Genomic DNA, 19,492 nt, shown 5'->3' with positions numbered 1-19,492 from the left:
GCAGTGTTTAGTTCTCTTATGGAAACTGCCATAGGTTATTTTGCGGGGGAGAAAGCACCTGCAGAAGCTTCGGCAGTCTGGAGTTTGTGATATGCGCCTAATGTAATGTATGATAAAATTTCATGAAAGCTGTCATCTAATTCTACGACATGAAATCATGGAAGTAAGTTGACCAAAGTGGATTTGCCTCTTTAACACAACTACTCGGAGTAGTATTGAATGAAACTAACTAGAGATGATGGTATGGTGCTATGGTGCTCTACAAGACAAGACAAAGTGAGAGGAATTCTGAAACTGACAAAGTGATAGTCACTTAGGCGGCAGCAGCAGCAGCAGCAAGAGGGAGCATATTAACCAACTGATATTGGTCTGGTAGGCATGGATCTAACTAAATATGCTTTATAATATCACCATTACCATTAGTTTGTAAGAACATGGTTTATCTTACCAGATAGACATACACGGTTTATAATATTAACTGATATGTAAGATGGCAGACATATATCTAAATATGCTTTATATTATCACCATTACCATTAATTAGTAAGAACATGATGGTTTATCTGATAAATCAGATATACATGATGGTTTTGCATTATCAGGATGATGATGATGATGATCTAAGAACAGAATCGGATCCTGCAATTAGGATATTATTGTCCGACCTCATCGACAAGTCAAATGATGTGAGTGAATGAGGAGAGAGCACCACATCCATGACCTCCCCGACAGTATCCAGCAGAGTTTTGAATGGCACTACCTACATATATTCACCAGGAGGAAATCAAAATAAAAAAGGAAAAAAACCAAACCAAATCATTCAAGATTTTAGTGTTTTACATATCTTCTACGGCATTCAATGTGTGAATTGTAAATTCATCCTGGTGTAAATTACTGCAAAATAGGCTTATCACCTTTTTTGGATTGACAAATGAGTTTTCATCCATTACATTGCTTGATGTTAACTCTGTCTTCGTAGAAACAAGTGATTCTGTTGAATTCTGCCCCAACCCGGAAACAGAAATCTTGAGAGCCACCGCAGTGCTTCCAAAGTTCACAACCTGGATAACATTTAAGTTAAAACTCTTAGAAATACAAAAGGGAATATGAATCCATGTACTACAAATTCTTAGAGATGATATATCTGTTTCTTTTGGTCGCTGAAACTAACTTTGATGATAACCAAGGCCAAGAGACATGTGAAGAAATGAACTGAAAAAAAGAAGTTTTCCTAATGCAAACAAGTTGGGAATGCTCAGTCAGGGCAAAGAGGACAGAGAAAAAGAAAATGAAATATATTGCACTCTCAGCAAGTCAGGCTACGAATGCCAGGAAAGGTTGCTGTACTTTAAGGCTAAAAGAGATGATTTTGGTCCAAGTAGCCCAGATGTGGCATCAAATTGCTGTAGTAAACACAGTAAAACGGGACAGCAGCTTTTTTTTTTTTTCCATTCATTACAGGGAATCTGCCAGAAGAGTTTGAATTCATTGATCATATGTAAACATCAAGAATGCAGATACAAATGCATGAGAAATGAGAGAAATTTTCCAAAGTTGTGTTGATCATGCGTTGGAAATCATAATAGCATAAGCATGCTTTAGTAGCTCAATCAACATCAATATTTTCTCGGAGAATTTGTGCCTTTAAGAAACCCTATTTTTTTTTAATAACAATCTACTCAAACCGAAATAATAGCACAGAATATAATAGTCATACCTTTACTCTCAAGTAAGTCTTATTATCCACTGTACTTTTCCACTGAATAGCTGACGCTATAAGTGAATTTGAAGGATTAGGTTGTAGTGTAGAATTGAGAAGAGTTGCACCATTTGACTCTTTGAAAAAATCCTGCATCCAATAGCTAGGAGTCCCATAGACCTGTGAGGAGTCAAATACAATCGCGTCTGGATTCCACCTGTATAAAAGAAAAAAAAGATCTTCTTCAAATCCATCATCAATCAGAAACATTTTGGAACCAGAAGTTTTATAGTCAAAACAGATGAATCTGACCTCCTGTCATTGGTATTCACGAACAAAGGTGCATAACTTGCCATTTCAACTACATCACTGAATCCCAAAAAAAAAAATGAAGTCCTTATCAGCCAAAGATTCTATCTAATACTGATGGATATACTCCACCCTCAAGCATATTTAGTTGTGTACATGCCAATTAAAACTAGGTTTGTTTACTACTAACAATTGAAGTTGCACCTTTCAGCCGATTTTCAGCAATAATGACTTATCAGCAACTGCATCTTTAACTGAAGAATGCGATCTAAAGATTAAGCCAGTGATTCAACAAAATATGGATCTCAAATAAAGTGTTCGCTATTAGTAGACCTAGCTCGGCACCACACAGATTGCCTTTTCCATGTAAGTAAATATACAGCAGTTTCTTACAAAAATGCTACCGGGTTATTTCATCAAACACACATGACCTACAATTTCATTTTGTTGGATTCTCCCTAAACATAGAGCAAATTCAAGGATTTTCTTCCCCACTGAAAACCCAACGAGGACCAATTCTGTTTTGCTCTATGCGTGAAATATGTACATGTATACCATATAGGATTGCCAAAGATTGTTAGGAAAATAAAATAACCTATTTTTTTCCACGCCAATAAGGAACGCAGCTTCAGCTAGTGCTGCCAAAAGACTACCCGTGCCAGAATCATTTCCAGTCACAGCATACTCACTCACAAAAACCTACAAATAACACACCAGACTTTAGACCCAAAAAAATCTAAACAAGAAAATGAAAAACTAAAACTAACATGTTATCAGACAAAAAACCTTGCACACCTTTGGACCATCGCGTGGGGTATGATCAAACTTGTGAGATTGAGAGAATATAACATTTGCATTATCATAAACCTAACAAGAAAATATAATACAAAAGTTACACTTGTATAATGAGCTGCTATATTATATAATGAGTAACTAAAGAGCATGCTGCTTATAGAATTTTCCAAATACATGAAATATTAGATTCTCACATGATAATCAAACAAATGAGCCGGATGATCCAACAGTTTAGAAGTTCCATCACAGTTCGAAATCATTTTGATGTCTGGATAGGATTGGTTTATAGCAGAATAGAACTTGAGGTAATTTCCTGAATCATGATGAAATAGGAGGAACATCAAAGATTCACCTTTTACATAAGCTAATGGAGAACTAGATCCTTGTATATTAAGCAAATAATGTTATTTCACATATTTATTCATTTGATACGCACCTCACTATACCACTAAATAACAAAATCTAATGGTGAACTAGGTACAAGGATTTTTATTGTTTCCATCAGCACAGTGTAAAAGGAAAAACAAAAAGGTTAATTTGCTAAAGGAAAGCACCAACTCTAAGAAGAGATGCATACCACGGTAGTTTTTCTTCCCACAGTCCTCATTACCAATAGCAACATATCTTAAATCAAAGGGTTCGGGGTGTCCCAGTGCAGCCCGAACAGAACCCCATTTGGATTTTGCATCACCTTTTGCAAACTCAAGCCCATCCAAAATTTCCTACAGCAAGACAATTTTAAGGTCAAAATTATAAGAGTGTAGAATGAAATCTTTTTTGATATTCAGCAACCCCTGTTAAAAAGTAATCGCAAAAATCCAAACATTTATCTATCCAGCCATGAGGTAGATCAGCGGCTACTCCTCCTATGCGAAAAAAATTATGCATCATTCGCATACCGGTAGCAGCTTCGAATAGGTCATATATCAATTCTCTTTCTCGAAAAATATAGAAGAAGGGGGTCTGTGCGCCAATATCTGCCATAAAGAGACCAAGCCATAACAAATGGGAAGCGATACGACTCAACTCCAACAAAATGGCTCGGATATAGCTAGCTCTTTTAGGTACTTGAATATTTCCTAATTGTTCAGGTCCGTTTACGGTTATTGCTTTTGTGAACATAGTAGCTAAATAATCCCAACCTGTTACATAGGGTAAATATTGTACAATTGTTCGATTTTCCGCAATTTTCTCCATCCCTCTGTGTAAATAACCCAATATTGGTTCACAATCAATAACATCTTCACCATCTAAAGTAACGATGAGTCGAAGAACACCGTGCATTGATGGGTGATTAGGGCCCATATTGCCTATCATGAGATCTTTTCTTGTAGCTGGTACAGTCATAAGTTTTTTACCCATTCATACATCTACAATAATAAGTCTTGGACAGTTTATTTGTGAAAATGTGTTTATAGCTAAAAATAGATCACACCGGTTCTTTTTATTAGTTTACCTAAGAGTTACTCAATGAGTGGGTTGGTTGAAATCACAGAATAGGTAGATGTTACAGACGATAAATCGATTTCTTTACTTTTGGTAGGATAAAAACATATGTGGGTGGATTATTACAATTAGTAGTAGCATTATAGTAAGTAATTCCTGTGAGTGAGTTAAGGGATGAAGTGTGTGTCTGAGCAATCTAAAGTGTCATATAGTGCACTTCTAACTTTTGCAGGATAACAGAAAAAACCGAGCTACATTAACCTCTAAGGAGAATATGTCGCTAAAACTCAACCAAATTAGCACAAGTAATTCAAAAGCAAGTAAAAATATTAAGAAAACGACCTTAATACATGTCACTGGTGCAGGAGCAATGTTCACATTTGCAAGTCACCACATTCAAGCTATCACTACTTGCCTATGACAAATTTGTTCAGAGGAAATTATATGATTTAAACAAAATCATGACCTTGTCATATTTAGGACTTTGTTTAAGCATGATCTAAACAATATCAAGGAAGGAATCAACAATTAATACTGACAGACACAATGTTGATTGATCGTGTCAAAAATTGATGATCTCATATCTAATCAATAGGTCTCAAAGTCAAGACGCATCCAAGTTCTACCAGAAAGATTTTCATTAAACACAGGGATATATATATGCTGCTATAATGCTTGATCTAATAATGGATGATTTATATATATGAAGAAAGTACCAAGAAAACTTACTTGTACGAAAGGAAAGACGCTAGAAGTGTCAACTTCATCATTATGGCTGATTCCTGCAAATTGTGAAAAGCACTATATCAGTATTACGATAAAGGAGAAAACAGAAAGCCAATCACTGAATTGGAAGAAAGGTCACAAAGAACATGTTATAATTGCAATAGATTCCAGTATGTTACCATTATTGAACACCCATACTGGTAAAGCACCAAGGTCCTCCGCGAGCTACAGAAGAAAAAAAAGGAAGGATATAAAAATGTTAGCATTAAGAGAAGACTACCATAGAAATATGATAGTTAAGAACTAGAGACCCAAGATCCTATTCCTAGAAAGCAGATGTTACCTGGAGAAACTCAAAATGCCCCATTCCATCATCTGTCCAGTAATCCCAAACGTCACCAAAATGCCCAGGCCTCTCTTCCCATGGTCCAATAGTTTCTTTCCAGCGAAATGCATTTCGTAACCATTCACCTTCAACAAAGCAGCCACCTAGCAAATACAAGCGCAAAAAATAAAAAGGTGAATTGCTTAAACAGATCTGAATTATTTCATGAGTACATAATATAAGGCCTATACAGCCCTAAACAGTATCACTGGTAGTACATACAAGCACTCACTATGAGAAATAGGTCTGAACTCATAACTCATAAAATCTGTTCTTAAACAATGTATTGGATAAAAGTTGAAGCAAATCCCATCAAGAACTAAAGAGCCGTTTGGCCAACGTCTTGAAAAAGAGATCTGAAGGATATGTGCTCCATTATCCCCCCAAATTTATTAGAAGTTGAAATAAAAATTTGAAAAAGGATGTTAAAGAATTTTGCACTTCCAGTGCCTCTGAGTTCTTACTAAGACTAATAGTGAACTAATTGATGAAATAACTATTATGCAGAACACAAGAATAAAGCATAATGAGTGCAAATAAATATAATCGATAGTTTCTTGAACTACCCTCAGTAGCCTTGAAGAATGGAGAGAAACTAAAACAAATATCAACTCGTTTCCCACATCACTGCTTTAGGCAGGTTCAACATGCACTTTGAAAAATTGAAACTCCTGGTATTATTCCATGTTCATACAACCAAATAATACATAGAATATGAGGCATGTATAAATTCCAACGTCCACTTGATGCAGCTTAGAAACATTTCACTTGTCAGAAGAGATGATATGACTGCAATCCAATATTTTTAACCATCTAGCTTTAGCCATCTTCAATACTTCATTATCTCCTTTTACAAGGTTGGTGTCTCGCAAGATTTTCTAAAGAATTACAATTTTTCCAATATGAAACAGTATGAGCTATTCCATCTGGTTCACCGGTACTACCAAAAATTCTCATGCCAAATCGACTACTATTGATGGTTTGGTTCCTTGGGACACAAAGGCCCCAGACACACTTCTGGTTTCCATTCCCGCATGTCCAAAGGAGAGTGGCAATAGTTTGGTTCCAGAAGCTGTTACTAGATTGAGATCTGTGGGTCTTTGCACCACATCTATAGATCCACTATAAGTTTTTTCCTTGCTGGATTAGGTCCACATGATTTTTCTATCTTACAAGAGCTAGGTAAGTGTAGGAAATCACTTTCTCCACCACCTAGTGTAAGGGATTTACCATCAGTACCAGTTATTGATGAAATCACATCTTTCAGTACTGGACAAGTCACCCTAAAGAAAAGATCATAGAAATTAAGGAAGGCGGGAAGAATAAAATTGATAACCATCATAGGCTGATGCTAGTCTGATAAGAAAGGTCTCATAAGTAACATGTTGGACACGGTTCATGAACTCATCAAGCAAATTATTCAAACAAGCTTTCATACAGAAGAATCTTTGAGTTAAGACTTCCTCAATTGTTCTATAGCTTCTTTTAGACTTAATGGTGCTAGGAATTTAGGCACAAATAGACCTGATTTTTCTAATCTATCATGATTATTTCAGTGAACGTCAATACCTCAGTTTTTATTTCAAAAATTTGGGTTGTCCCAATTCCTAGATAAGATCACCAGTGAATGCACCCTTCAACAATCTCACTCAAGTATCTTCAGGTATTTATGAATTTCCTTGAACTTTCTCAAGCCTGTTTTCACGTATATTTTCCGTTGTTTGAAAGACCATCTTAGAAACTGGGAATAATAACCCAAGTGGTCGGACCCTCAGTGCCAATATTAAAACTTGACTTGAATGGATATTAATTTTCTCAATTGATAACCATAGTACTATTAACATATAGAATCTACTCTGACAACACCCAATTCAACACCATGTAAGATGCACTTTGCAACACCAAATCTGTCCTCCAACTTCATTAAAATAATTGCAATTATCAATGCCACAAGCCAAGATGCAAGGTTGATGGAAGAACCAAAGTTAGTAATACCTGGAAATCTGACAAACGCTGGTCTCAAATCTTGAAGCATACCGAAAAGATCATTCCGAAAACCATGTCCCTGTGCCAAAAATCTTTATCAAGGACATAAATTCTACAGAATAGAAATTTAATGAAGATCAAACTGTTAGCTCTAAGCTCCTCTGCAAATAGAAAATGCAATACCAGATTGATTTTATATCTTTGAAGCCACTGAGTTGAACGCTACTACACATTCAATATGTAATCAAAACCGATATACTTCACTGAATAACAATTCTAAAATCTAATACTCCTGAGGTTTAGCAGTTAAAGCTCAAATCCAATGGACTGACAGTTAAAGCTTGGCTGATAGATTTTATCCCCATCCCACCAATCCACCCCAAGGTCCTAAAGCTTAAAGTTGTTTCCTAACTCTAGTTGACCAACATCAGATGAGGTTCAATTTGATTTTGAGCTTTTGGGTCTATTCTCATAGTTCTGAAAGTCATAATTATAATAGAGGATGACAGTTTAAACAGATCAATTGTCAATGATGGAAAATAATTACTATAATGTTTAACTGATAAGAATCCATGTCAAAATTGGCCAAATGAAGAGGTAAAATCCCAAATAAGTTGTGCACTTGTCAAATAGAATCGAAGAATTCTCATTTACTGTAGGAAGCCTTGTCCTGCCATCCAACTCAAATCTCAGATATACTATTCTATGCTGAATTCAGCACCTACTGTAACAATTAACAGGTTAGTGGGTATTTCGGAATACAACTCTTTTAAGTACCACAAGTTAATTTGGTGGATCAATATTAGTGTGTAAAAAGAAATTGGTATATTTGTATCAGCAGTGTGGATGATTCCAGATCGCACCTTTCCCTAACCAAAGAAAAATTACAGAATCCCAACAGTTATTGCCCTCTCACGATAAATCTTTTGCTCCCCCATAAATTCTGGTGACAAATGTTGGCTTCCTCAGCTCTTAAGAAGCATCACGGGAGGTGCAACAGTTTTTTCCTTGTGTAATTAGAATCAAAATTTTAAGTAGCACTAGGACAATTGCAAGCTCATCAAGGGTTACAGTTGATAACGAAGACAGATAGCAGAAGTTTGATCTATCCAGGCAAATGCTAAATTCAGGTAAAGCCACCTTACAAAACTTTGACCATAAAGAACTATGAAGAGACTCACTGGTATAAAGTTATGAATTAAATAGCAACTTATTGGCCCAAATTGTCATGCAAATTTAGTGAATCATATTAATAAGGATTTTTTAGTTTCAAAACTTTGTCATAGAAATTTTCTGATATAAACACCCAGAGTGTAATCTCAACGTGGAAAGCCTGTAAATTCTATTCCAGCTTGTTGACTCACACAACTTAACCAACATTCTAAAACCTAACCTCGACCATGAAAAACTTACCTTGTATGTGTCCAAAGGCATAACCGAAACTTGATCAAACCATATAACACCTTTTGTTGTTGTCGTCAGTTGCAACCTTGATCTGTGATCAGTTGATCTTGCTTCGAGCAGAACTTCCATCTTTGTCCAGTTTGAAACGTCAGCAGCACTGCAAGGAAACAATGAGGAAAACTCAGTAAGCAATAGCTGATATGGCTCAATCAGTAAATAAGAGAACCTCTGAAAAACTGCATATAGGTCTGCTGAAGCTCACACGATATTTGCAGTAGCCAGAGTCTGCAATCCATTTGACCCAGTCAATGATACAGATACATTAATGGGACCAAGAGAACGTACAAAGAGAACCACTTTATAGGTCTTTGCTTGTTCAATATTCTGAAAGAAAACAAGAGTTACAGGGAAGATTTAGCTGAACAACCATTCCAATATATTCTGAAGAACGCTATTATGAAACTAGCATCACTCATGCATTCATCCGTTGATGCCAGAACTTATGCTGTAAATCACACTGAAATACAAATTATCAAATGAATGAACAATAAACATCGACACAAATCATCATGACACGCAGACAAACTAAAACCATGCGGACGTGATGCATTTTAAGTGAAGAATGCAGGTGCTAACTATACTCTTCAAAATCAGAGTCCATTGCCAAACTAAAATTATTCTCTCGTCCTTAATTTTTTGTCCGTTAGAGACCCTTCAAATGCTTGTGTTAATGCTACCAGAAGGTCTTGTCCCCCAGAAGGCAATCGCTGATCTTGTGGGTGAAATATAACTTAGCCAGAATGAAGTGTGGAGTTTAAGAACTATCACAGATGAGCAAAATAGTCCTACATATTATAGCCTCTCTCTATCTCTATCTCTCGCCCTCACTCTGATGTACGTAGAAAAAACCAAAACCTCTCCTAGTGCAGTGCCAGAATCTTAATGACAGCCAAACAAAACTTGTTGGATGCAGGTACCACCATGAGCAATTCAATCATCCACAGCAATTAAAGTGCCAATAGGACCAGAAACTTATACTTCAGTTGCCGAATGTCAGTTTTGAAAAGGTAAAGTCAGACATGGGGAATGAAGTCAGCATATGTGCTCCACTATTCTATGTATTACAGAAAGGGTACTTAGGAAGGACATTAATACACCACCGATGAATAGGCCCAAAATGCAACAGGCCTTTGATGCCAGCACAAGCCATAGATGGCAAGTTAAAATACAACTGAAACTATCACATGACAAAGCAAGTCAATTTTGCTCTTTGCCATTGTCAAAATGGTAAAAACCAGCATTACCAAAATAAGCTGAGGTTGTGTTGTAAAAAGAGCAAGGGAAAGGATACTCCATAATAGGTTGCATCAAAAAATTCCAAAACCAGAGAAGAGGGAATCAATTTTTACCATGCCCCAGAATCCAGGATTATAAATGCCAACTCCTCCAACAGGACATTTATTGGCACCTCCACTGTCACAAAGAACCTCCATTTTCAGTGCAACTTTATTTCGATCAAAGCATGATGAACGGTCTGTTGATACAATCAAAGATGATTCATCCCCCAAAATAGACCAAGGGTCAATATTTGAGGGAGTGTTGGGGCCCCCAGCTTCAAAACCTGAAATTGAATTTTCACAAGCAACTGGTCTGAAATTGAATTTATTTGACAGGCAGATAATGGCAGGTAGCTGGATAACAGCTTGCAATATCGCATGCTCATTTCCACTTACGCAAACTAAAAAAGTAGTGAAATTGCAAATGACCTCTCTTTTTTTTTTTTTTTGGCTCAAAAATGATGTTCAATAGAAGGATTATTCAAAAAAAAAAATTAAAACATTCTGGAAGAAGAGAAACCGAGAAGGCAACAAAAGGAAAGAGCACTAAGGCGAAAGCATGGTGTAGTTCAACTCATAAAATTAGATGACTTTTGTACAGTAAATTGATATACACGTACTTTCATGATCAAGCATCTGGTTAACTTCCATAACTATCACAAAGCCAGAAAGCTGTGATATGTTACAATACAAGTTAGGAATTCCAGGAGTATTGAAGATGCAGTTATTGGGTAGGTGAAATAAAAAGAAAAGGAAAGGAGTTTGCATCAATCATGTCTGTATTGCAATGCAATAGAAGAAAAGACCCTTAATAGGGACATAGAAAAGGACTGAGTAAAATGCATTTTTCACAGAAAAACGAATGTCACTAGAATAATTTGCCATGTCTAACCTTCCTTGATTTCACTGAAGGTGCATACAAGTTTGCCACTACCTCAGACAAATTAGAACAAGTTGATAACCAAATTGATTCTACTTTTTTTTTTTTCCAACTTACATACACAAAAAATCTGAAACTGACCTCGGTTGCTAACAAGCTCTGCCCACAGTCCACCAGCTCCAGCATGATTGATCTCCTGTACAATAAAAGCAAATATATTAATGTATGACAGCTAAAATTCACTACTGAAAATAGAAATGGCCTTAACTTTGTATATAATCAATCAAGACTTAAAGCTCAACAGGTTCTAAAGGTTGTCCCCAAACATGAATAGTCTATTCACATAGTTGTGCCAAACTAACTCCACGTAGAGATCAACAGTCGGCTCGCAGATAAGAAAAACATTTCACAGGATAAATAGCCTAATAATAAGCATAAGAGAAAGACGGATTATGATTTTACATCCTCTTCAATCAAAAAACATATGACATGAAATATTTTCAAGCAAACCAAATTTTGGAATACTTAATTTAGCAATTGCAGTTTTAGCAAACAAAAGCAATTGGCCTCTGAGTTGGACCAGTTTTATTCACTAAAACACTAACCTCAAAGAATATACCAAATAGAGTATCAGGTATTTTTCTTGCCGATGCTTCAGAAACGTTTACAAACAGAAATGCTGCCTGATTTGTATCAGTTCCGAAGGCAAAACCCTGATAAGGTATCCATGAAGCAAGCAACAAGCAAATCACAATTGAATGTTGGGCACGACTTGAACCCATTTCCTCCTCACCGCATTAAGAACTTTGACACCCTATTTAAGTGTGAACAAAGAAGACAGTTCGGTTCAGTTTGGGCCAAAATAACAGAATTAAAGTAGTAAAGCGGGCAGAGCATACGGCTACTTTCCGCAATAACTGGATGTCACTACAGATATATAGGCAGTATCGAATAATGCAGATAAGATGGGATGTCAGACAGTTGCTTCTGGGCAATGTAAAATTACAATATTCAAACTACAAGAAAATACATCAAAGTTCCGTTCAAACAAAACAGGCAAAAAATCAAAAGAAGAGGAATTGGGCTATGCTTTGTAGTTTGTACCACTGACATTTGACAACCTCTTCTAAGTGGAGCACAATCAATCACCTTAGGAAAAACGTGAACAAGCAAAAAGAAGCTAAAGCTCCCAAGAAAAAAGCAGAAGCAGAAAGTTCGAAGCTTTTATGCAATTGTGGAACATTGAAATTCAAAACGAGAGGCAGAGAGAAAGAGGGGAGAGAGAGCTGCAGAATTGGAGGGTTGAACAATATGTAACAGCATTCTGAATGAATTTCAGTTCAAGTCATCGTCAGACTGACACACACACACACAAGATAGCATAAAGAGTGCTGGTAAGGAACAAAAAGCAAAAGGGTGCAAATTGTTTCAGGGATTGATTTCAACATTATAGGTTTCCCTGAAACAATAGAGCATTATTAACTAAAGGACACGTGCGTTGAATTGGGAAGACATGGGAATTCGTTTGTGAATGGAAAGAGCCATACGGATATTATTAACTTCCCTCTTTTGTTAGTTATGACAACGTATAGTGTTATTGGCAACAAACATTCATTTTCATTTGACCCGGCCGTATGAATGAAGACGAAAACTTGTTATTGTTACAGGGCAAAAACTAAACACCAAATTACGGTGGTCATAAGCCAGAAAGATGAAAACTTTATACTTTTAGTACAACTAATGCTACTGCTACTTGTACATTTTACGGGGCAGTAAACAAAGGAAGAGCAGAGCCGAAAAGAAGAAAATTCCAAAGAAGAGAAAGTATGGAGGGAGAGAGAGAGAGAGGGACGAGAGATAGCGATAGAGATAGAAATAGATACAGAAAAGAAGGGGGGGGGGGGGGGGGGGGGGGGGGGGGTTGTTAGTTACCAAGTGAGCTCACAAAAGAAACTGTTGAATTCAGTTCAGTTATGTGAATACATACATACACGACACCTCCGGTGTTTGCATTCAGCGGTGAGCTTGCATGTCCAATATTTATAGTGGTGCTAGTCTTCTACTGCTACTATAAGACCAATAGAATGGCTGCCAGCAGGAATTTTTCATTTGGAGATTTCAAAAAAAAAAAAAGGAAAGACTAGTGTCCGTCACTCTATCTGTTTCTGATGAGTGCAAGTTACAAAAAGGAGACGAAGGAGTCTGGAGAGTACCCCAATCCCCCCTCCCCCTTTCACCGAACCCAAAAAAAAAAAATGAAGAATCTTGGTTTTTTTTTTTTTTTGGTTTTGGGTGTGTGCTTACCTTAGCGTCCACGTAAGCAGAGTTATCCCTTCGAGTTTCAGTTTCACCGCAGAGTTAGTTGGCGGTGTGGATGTGTGAGGCAGTTCTGTGCAGAGATGCTTTTAGTTTCGACGATCTACTTTTTCCAGTGGAAGGGAAGAGAACTAGAGAAGGAGAAGGAGACGGAGGAGGCGAAGGAGCCGCCGATGATGAACATCGGACCTTGACAGTTGAAAGTTTCTTTCCATGGCCCCCACTAATCCTAAAATTGTAGTATTTGTTTCTTGTACTCCTCCCCTTCTACCATATCTTCTATCTGTAGACTATAATTGATTGCTGATGATGATGATGATGATGATGATGCTGACGCTGACGCTGACTTGGACTGGATTGCATTATCCGACAATCCTAACTTTCATACCACCCTTAAAGTCATAAGTGCACTCCCACTACTAGCCGCCGCCGAAGATTATCATTTCTCGTAGATTCGATTGGACCCAATTTCGGTCCATCCCTTTCCGCCGACGATGTTTGCAAGAATTCTGCACAATCAGTTTTCGTTTTGTTATTGGCCTCAGCCAGAGCCAGAGCCAGGCAGGCAGTATCTTGATGAATTATATGTATCTTCTTCCTGGCTTGAATTTAAGTCCTGTATTTAACCATTTCTGTTGTTTTTATTTGTTTGTTTCTTTGTTTTTAGATCGACACAAAAATCGGTCATCACATCACTACTACATTTGGGAGTAATTAATCACATCACTGTTCGAGCGGCCACCCAATCCACTCCAAACACGTTAACGGTGGGACTCGAACACTGATGAACATGCCTATAGAGAAACAATCGCATCGCTACCCGTTGGTTGGGAGCGTATTTTGTGTTTATTACCCCCAAAAAAAAAATGGATTGTAGTAAAGCCAAATCAGGCAAAAATCTTCTGAGCCGGGGGAGGGAGCAAATTTGTTACCGGAATGTCTTTCTATCTATTACTAGTATGTATCAGGGTGGGAAATTTTTTAGGTACTCTCAAAATTAAGGGATGATATTCAGATAATTGAGTCACCTCTCGTGAGCTTTAAAAAAGTATAGAAACCTCTCTTAAAAAGTATATGACTAGGTAAAGATTGAGGTTGTAAGCTAAAAAAAAAAAAAAAAATTCAAGAAGTATCCAATATTGCATCTCTCCCCCTAATATGTAAAACAAATTAAATGCTAGAAAGTCGACTATCACGGTGAAAGATTTCGAGCTAGTTTTTTGCAGGAAAATTTAAAACCATGTTTTGAAAGCATTCTTCATTCGTGCTTTGGAAATGTTTTTTTGGTTAAGTAATTTTTCAAGATACTTATTGTAACAGACGCCTTCGTGATTGATTGGTCGACTTTTTGTAAAATTAACTGATAAATCTAGTTGGGAATGAAGTATAATGTACTAAATTAGATGACATTAAAGTTTTAGGATAAAGAAGCTCTTTTAAACTCATTTTCACTTAAAGTTTGTGAAGATCATTAAGAAAGGTAAGTGTAATTTTTCAACCTTTTTAAAAAAAGTAGGCAGCCACGAAAATTAATTGAGATCATTTTCTGCAACTAAAGACAGAAGGAAGAAGGATACAAAGCAATTCTGATCCATTTCCCATCAACGTCAAAGCGTGATGGATTTTAGCGGTTCCCAACTCCATAAGATCCACCTGTGACCTAACTTTATAATTGCCTCCAAAGCCAAACTTTTTACAGGAGTGGTTTTGAAGAGGTTCCAATTGCAGTAAAGTAAAAGCAGGGTTTTGTTTGCTAACACAATCCCGCAAGCAACCAAAACACCGCCGCGTGTACGTTTTGCCGAGGCCAGACACCGCCACGCCATTGTCCAACCCCCCCCCCCCCCCCCCCCTTCGTTTTCTTGATTCTTGATCGTCCGCAAACATTTCTTCTTAAAATTAATGCACAATTAATTATATATAGAGAATACATAAAGGTATAGTTTTTAGCATAATGTGAATGTTACATGAAAGCCTGAAAACCAATCAAGAATAAATTTCTAAGTCTTGTGGGTGCAAATTTACGATGAGGAAGAATTAGATCCTGTACATGAATTGGAAAGTTATCAAGTGTTACTGAAATTGGTTGTATATCTTTTTGGAGTGGTTTTGCCAATTTAATCATGTAAGACCATGTAAACAAATAAAGAAAACATGGAAGCCAAAAAAAAGGAATACATTGTTATTAGGGGAGGTTAGTGCTCTTTCTTAAATCATAGGGGAGGTGAGTGCTAGTGTTAGAAACTTTATGGAGGTTTCTGCAATTATCCCCTGTTGCATTTGTATGCAACATGATGTGGGGCCCGATGAACATGATTAGGGATATTAACAACATGAGTAATGAATTTCTTTCCCTATTCAAAAGGTTACATGATGCATCTCCATGACCCAGTTTGTTTAACTAACTGGTTTGGACATTGGTCAGATAATCAATCATGAGATCTCTGATTTAATTTTTTAAGTAAATTTTATATACACTGTAAGTGAATATATTATCACTATTAGATGGATGACAACTGAGCAAATTTTAAATTTTAAATTCAAATTTTACGTATGTGTCATATATTTAATAGTGATAATGTATACACTGACAATATATATAAGATTAATCCTAACTTTTAAGCTTTCTTGTTTCCCATCTTCCTCCTTCTAAAGTTTAGAATCCCCCGTGGAAATTTTTTTTTTTTTTGGTGCTAAGGAGAGCCATTGGCTCATTACATGTTGATCAAACAAGGGAAAGCCACTCCGCACACATCCTGGCCCAGGAGTTCTTTAACTGTCTGTGGTGGTCCCCAAACATTGTCAAGCCATAGTTAAGACTTCTCCCCAATTCAGCTAAGTGATCCGCATACCTATTCCCTTCTCTCCAGATATATTCCAATCTACAATTCCAATTCCAGCTCAACATGTCTTTAATCTCTACTAGTATGTTCCAATGTAGACTCTCCTTTGAAGCTGACTCTATCAGTGAAACAGCAACCTCAGAATCTGACTCAATGGCAAGTTTTCTATATCCAGAATTCCAAGCAATTTGTAATCCCATAAGAATAGCCCAAAGCTCTGCAGCCACATTACTTGCATGACCCAGGTTAGCACTAAATCCTACAATCCACTGACCATATTCATTTCTGATCAATCCTCCCACACTAGCCCTCCCTGGATTGTGCTTAGACGCTCCATCTACATTTAGTTTAACCCATCCTTGGTTGGGTTTTTCCCAACTAATGTAGTGAAGCTGCTTTTTTCCAGTCTCGTGGAAATTTGAGTTTAGTTCCTGAACCTCCATTACATGTTTCACAAGTTGTTCTGCACTGACTCCCATTTTCTTATCTAGGCCTTGATGCATCCATTCGTTCCTAGCTGACCATGCCCAATGAACCACCCGTTGAAACAATATAGGCCAGAAAATCTCCTGATTTCTGCCTATTCCGCTTTCCTTAATGTTCCAATCTACCCATTGATCCAGAGTTTTAGCCTTGAATATCCTCCAATATTTCTACTGAACTAGCTTACGCCAGATAACACTTATCCATTCACAATCCCGTAGTGCATGGAGAATGGTTTCACTTTTTGCCCTACAAATCTCACACTGTCCAGTAGGATGCAGGTGTCTCCTATGCTTCTCAATGTTAGTAAGCAGTCTCCCATGTTTGACAATCCATAATAGAAATTGCCATCTCCCTGGGCCCTTGAGTTTCCATAGCCTTTCACATGCCATGCCTTGCTTCATTACGGGTGCGCGCTGCCCATCTAAATCATAAGCCGAAGCAGTAGTGAAAGTCCCTTTAGCTTCAGGAACCCAGGTAATCGAGTCCGGATTGTCATCCTTACTATAAAACCATGGTTGCTCTAATCAAATTGATCTGATTCTGATGAAGGTAATTACTTAGCGTACCCCAGTCCCAAGTGGAATTAATCCAGTACTCCTTCACTTTTTTAGCCAGTTCTATTTCTAGCACTTCCGCAATTGCCCACTGTATTAATGGTTCCTTTGTGATCCATGAGTCTGTCCAGATGTTGATTCTATTATCATTTCCTAGCCTCTATCGTGCCCCTTTCATCAGCAATTCTGCTCCTTCTAGCAAACTTCTCCATGTATGAGATTGACCCTTTTTTGTTCTTGAATGGGTTGGCTCCTGCACTTTTATCCTCGTATTTGCCTCTTAGAATTCTTGCCCACCAGGATTCATGGTGTGTCATACACCTTCAACAAGTTTTAGCTAACATAACTCTATTTACCGTTCTTAACTTTCTAATTCCCAGTCCCCCTTTCTTCCTTGGTTGTGTTATGATATCCCAATTTATGAGATGCATTCGCCTCTTCGAATCTCCATCACTCCAAATAAAACCCTTAATCTTCTTCTTAATCTTGTCTATCAAAGAGCTTGGCAGCCATGATGTTTGCATAGCATATATAGGTATCGTGGCTACTACAGTCTTCACAAGTAATATTCTAGCAGCAAAGGATAGACATTTGCTCTTCCACCCCTGTAGCCTCTTATTAATTCTGTCCAGAATCCCCTTATAAGTCCCCTTATTAATTTGGATATGTAACAGCAGCATGCCTAGATATTTTCCTAGATCATTTGTTAATCCAACTCTTGTTTTCCTACTAATTTGCTCTGTTACCTCTATTGGAAAATTCCCTAAGCAATACATCTTTGATTTAGCAATACTTACTTTTTGTCCTGAACCCTCACAGAACCGCTCTAGTACCCTCTGTAAAACATCCGCTTGCTGCAAACTCGCTTTTGCAAACAGTATCAAATCATCTACAAAGAACATATGTGATATTGTCGGACCTCTTCTCACAATCTTAACTGGCCTCCAACTTCCTTCTTCCACTGCCATGCTGATAAGGTGGCCTAATCTTTCCATGCACAAGACAAACAGGTAGGGCGACATAGGGTTGCCCTGTCGTAAACCTCGCGTCGGGGAGAAGGCAGCTGTTCGTTCGCCATTTCACAAAATCTCCATACTTGAGGCTTGAACACAATTCATTATCAGGAAGATTAAGTCTTCTGGGAACCTTGCCATTTCCAATGTCTCCTTAAGAAATTTCCAACTTATTCGATCATAAGCTTTTTCTAGATCAATTTTGACTGTGATATATCCTTTCTTCCCTTGCTTGCGTTTCATACTATGAATGATCTCCTGAGCTATAACTATATTATCACTAATTTGCCTTCCTGGGATAAAACTGCTTTGGTTCGGTGCTATCAATTTCTTCATCAGAGGTCGGATCCTTTCTACCAGGATTTTTATAATTACTTTTATAAGCCACATTGCATAGTGAGATGGGCCGAAACTGTGTAATGCTTGTTGGGTTCGCCACTTTAGGTATTTACACAATCAGAGTACCATTCATCTCAATCGACATTTTTTTATTATGAAAAGTAGCCATCGCGAATTCTATCATTGATGGGCCGACTATATCCCAGTACTTATGGTAAAAAACAAAGCTGACTCCATCTGGCCCTAGGGATTTATTAGCATTTATACTAAGGACAGCTCGTCGTACCTCCCCCAGTGTAACCTATCTACAAAAGGTCTGCAACTCTCTTTCATTCACCCCAGGAAAGCCATTAGGTATCATTATCCCCTTGTCATTTACATTCTCTGCTTGGTAGAGCCACTGGAAATAACTTCTTACCAGTTGCTGTAGTCCCTCTCTATCTTCTATCTAATGCCCTTGTTTATTCTGCAGTGTTGTTACTCTATTTTTGTGTTTCTTAATGACTGTGATAGTGTGAACAAATTTTGTGTTCCTCTCCTTGCACTGCAGCCTCTTCACTCTTGACTTTTGATACCATAGGGCCTCTTCCTGTTCAAGAATTAAATTATACTCCTTAATTAATTTCCTTTCCAGTTTCTCCAATTTTGTATTTGTCCCTTGTGCTAACCTATTTTGTACACCCTCAATTCTTGCAAGCCATCTTTTCTTCCGACGAAAAATGTTTCCAAATGTACACTTAGTCCATGTCATAAGATCTTCCATTAGCTTATTATTCTTTTCCCATATCTTTCCTTCCTGTGCCAACCAGCTTTTCCTAGCTTTTTCTGCAAACTATAGGTGTGAAAGGCATGCCAATTCAAACCGTACTAGCCTTTCTATTCTCATGCTGTCTCCAATACCTTTCATTTCTAAAAGTATAGGATAGTGGTCAAAATAGGTACGGGCTAAATGTTTGACTGTAGCCTCCGGGTAT

At 37.5% G+C, this 19,492-nt stretch overlaps 1 protein-coding gene across 4 annotated transcripts; it reads right to left on the bottom strand.

The window, feature by feature from the left end:
* Positions 1-502: 502 nt before the first annotated feature.
* LOC113697087 (alpha-L-arabinofuranosidase 1) lies at positions 503-13,868 on the bottom strand. Of its 4 annotated transcripts, XM_027216547.2 has the most exons (19): positions 13,272-13,412; positions 12,955-13,055; positions 11,573-11,781; positions 11,109-11,163; positions 10,160-10,371; positions 9,013-9,134; positions 8,760-8,907; positions 7,356-7,425; positions 5,319-5,464; positions 5,155-5,200; positions 4,979-5,031; positions 3,381-3,525; positions 2,998-3,116; positions 2,804-2,875; positions 2,604-2,707; positions 2,012-2,068; positions 1,718-1,916; positions 915-1,061; positions 503-760 (listed from the first exon to the last, which is right to left on the bottom strand). In XM_027216547.2, the coding sequence occupies exons 3-19, from the start codon at positions 11,747-11,749 to the stop codon at positions 599-601; spliced, it is 2,034 nt and encodes a 677-aa protein (XP_027072348.1). In that variant the 5' UTR covers positions 11,750-11,781; positions 12,955-13,055; positions 13,272-13,412; the 3' UTR covers positions 503-598. The 4 variants fall into 4 exon arrangements, with proteins under 4 accessions (XP_027072348.1, XP_027072346.1, XP_071910125.1 ...); XM_027216545.2 differs by lacking the exon at positions 12,955-13,055 and having other exon boundaries at positions 13,272-13,868; XM_072054024.1 differs by lacking the exon at positions 13,272-13,412 and having other exon boundaries at positions 12,900-13,014.
* Between the last annotated feature and the right edge of the window lie 5,624 nt (positions 13,869-19,492).

The sequence above is a fragment of the Coffea arabica genome, chromosome 6c (assembly GCF_036785885.1).
Source record: "Coffea arabica cultivar ET-39 chromosome 6c, Coffea Arabica ET-39 HiFi, whole genome shotgun sequence".
Lineage (NCBI taxonomy): Eukaryota > Viridiplantae > Streptophyta > Magnoliopsida > Gentianales > Rubiaceae > Coffea > Coffea arabica.
This window is presented reverse-complemented; position numbering and strand designations above follow the sequence as displayed.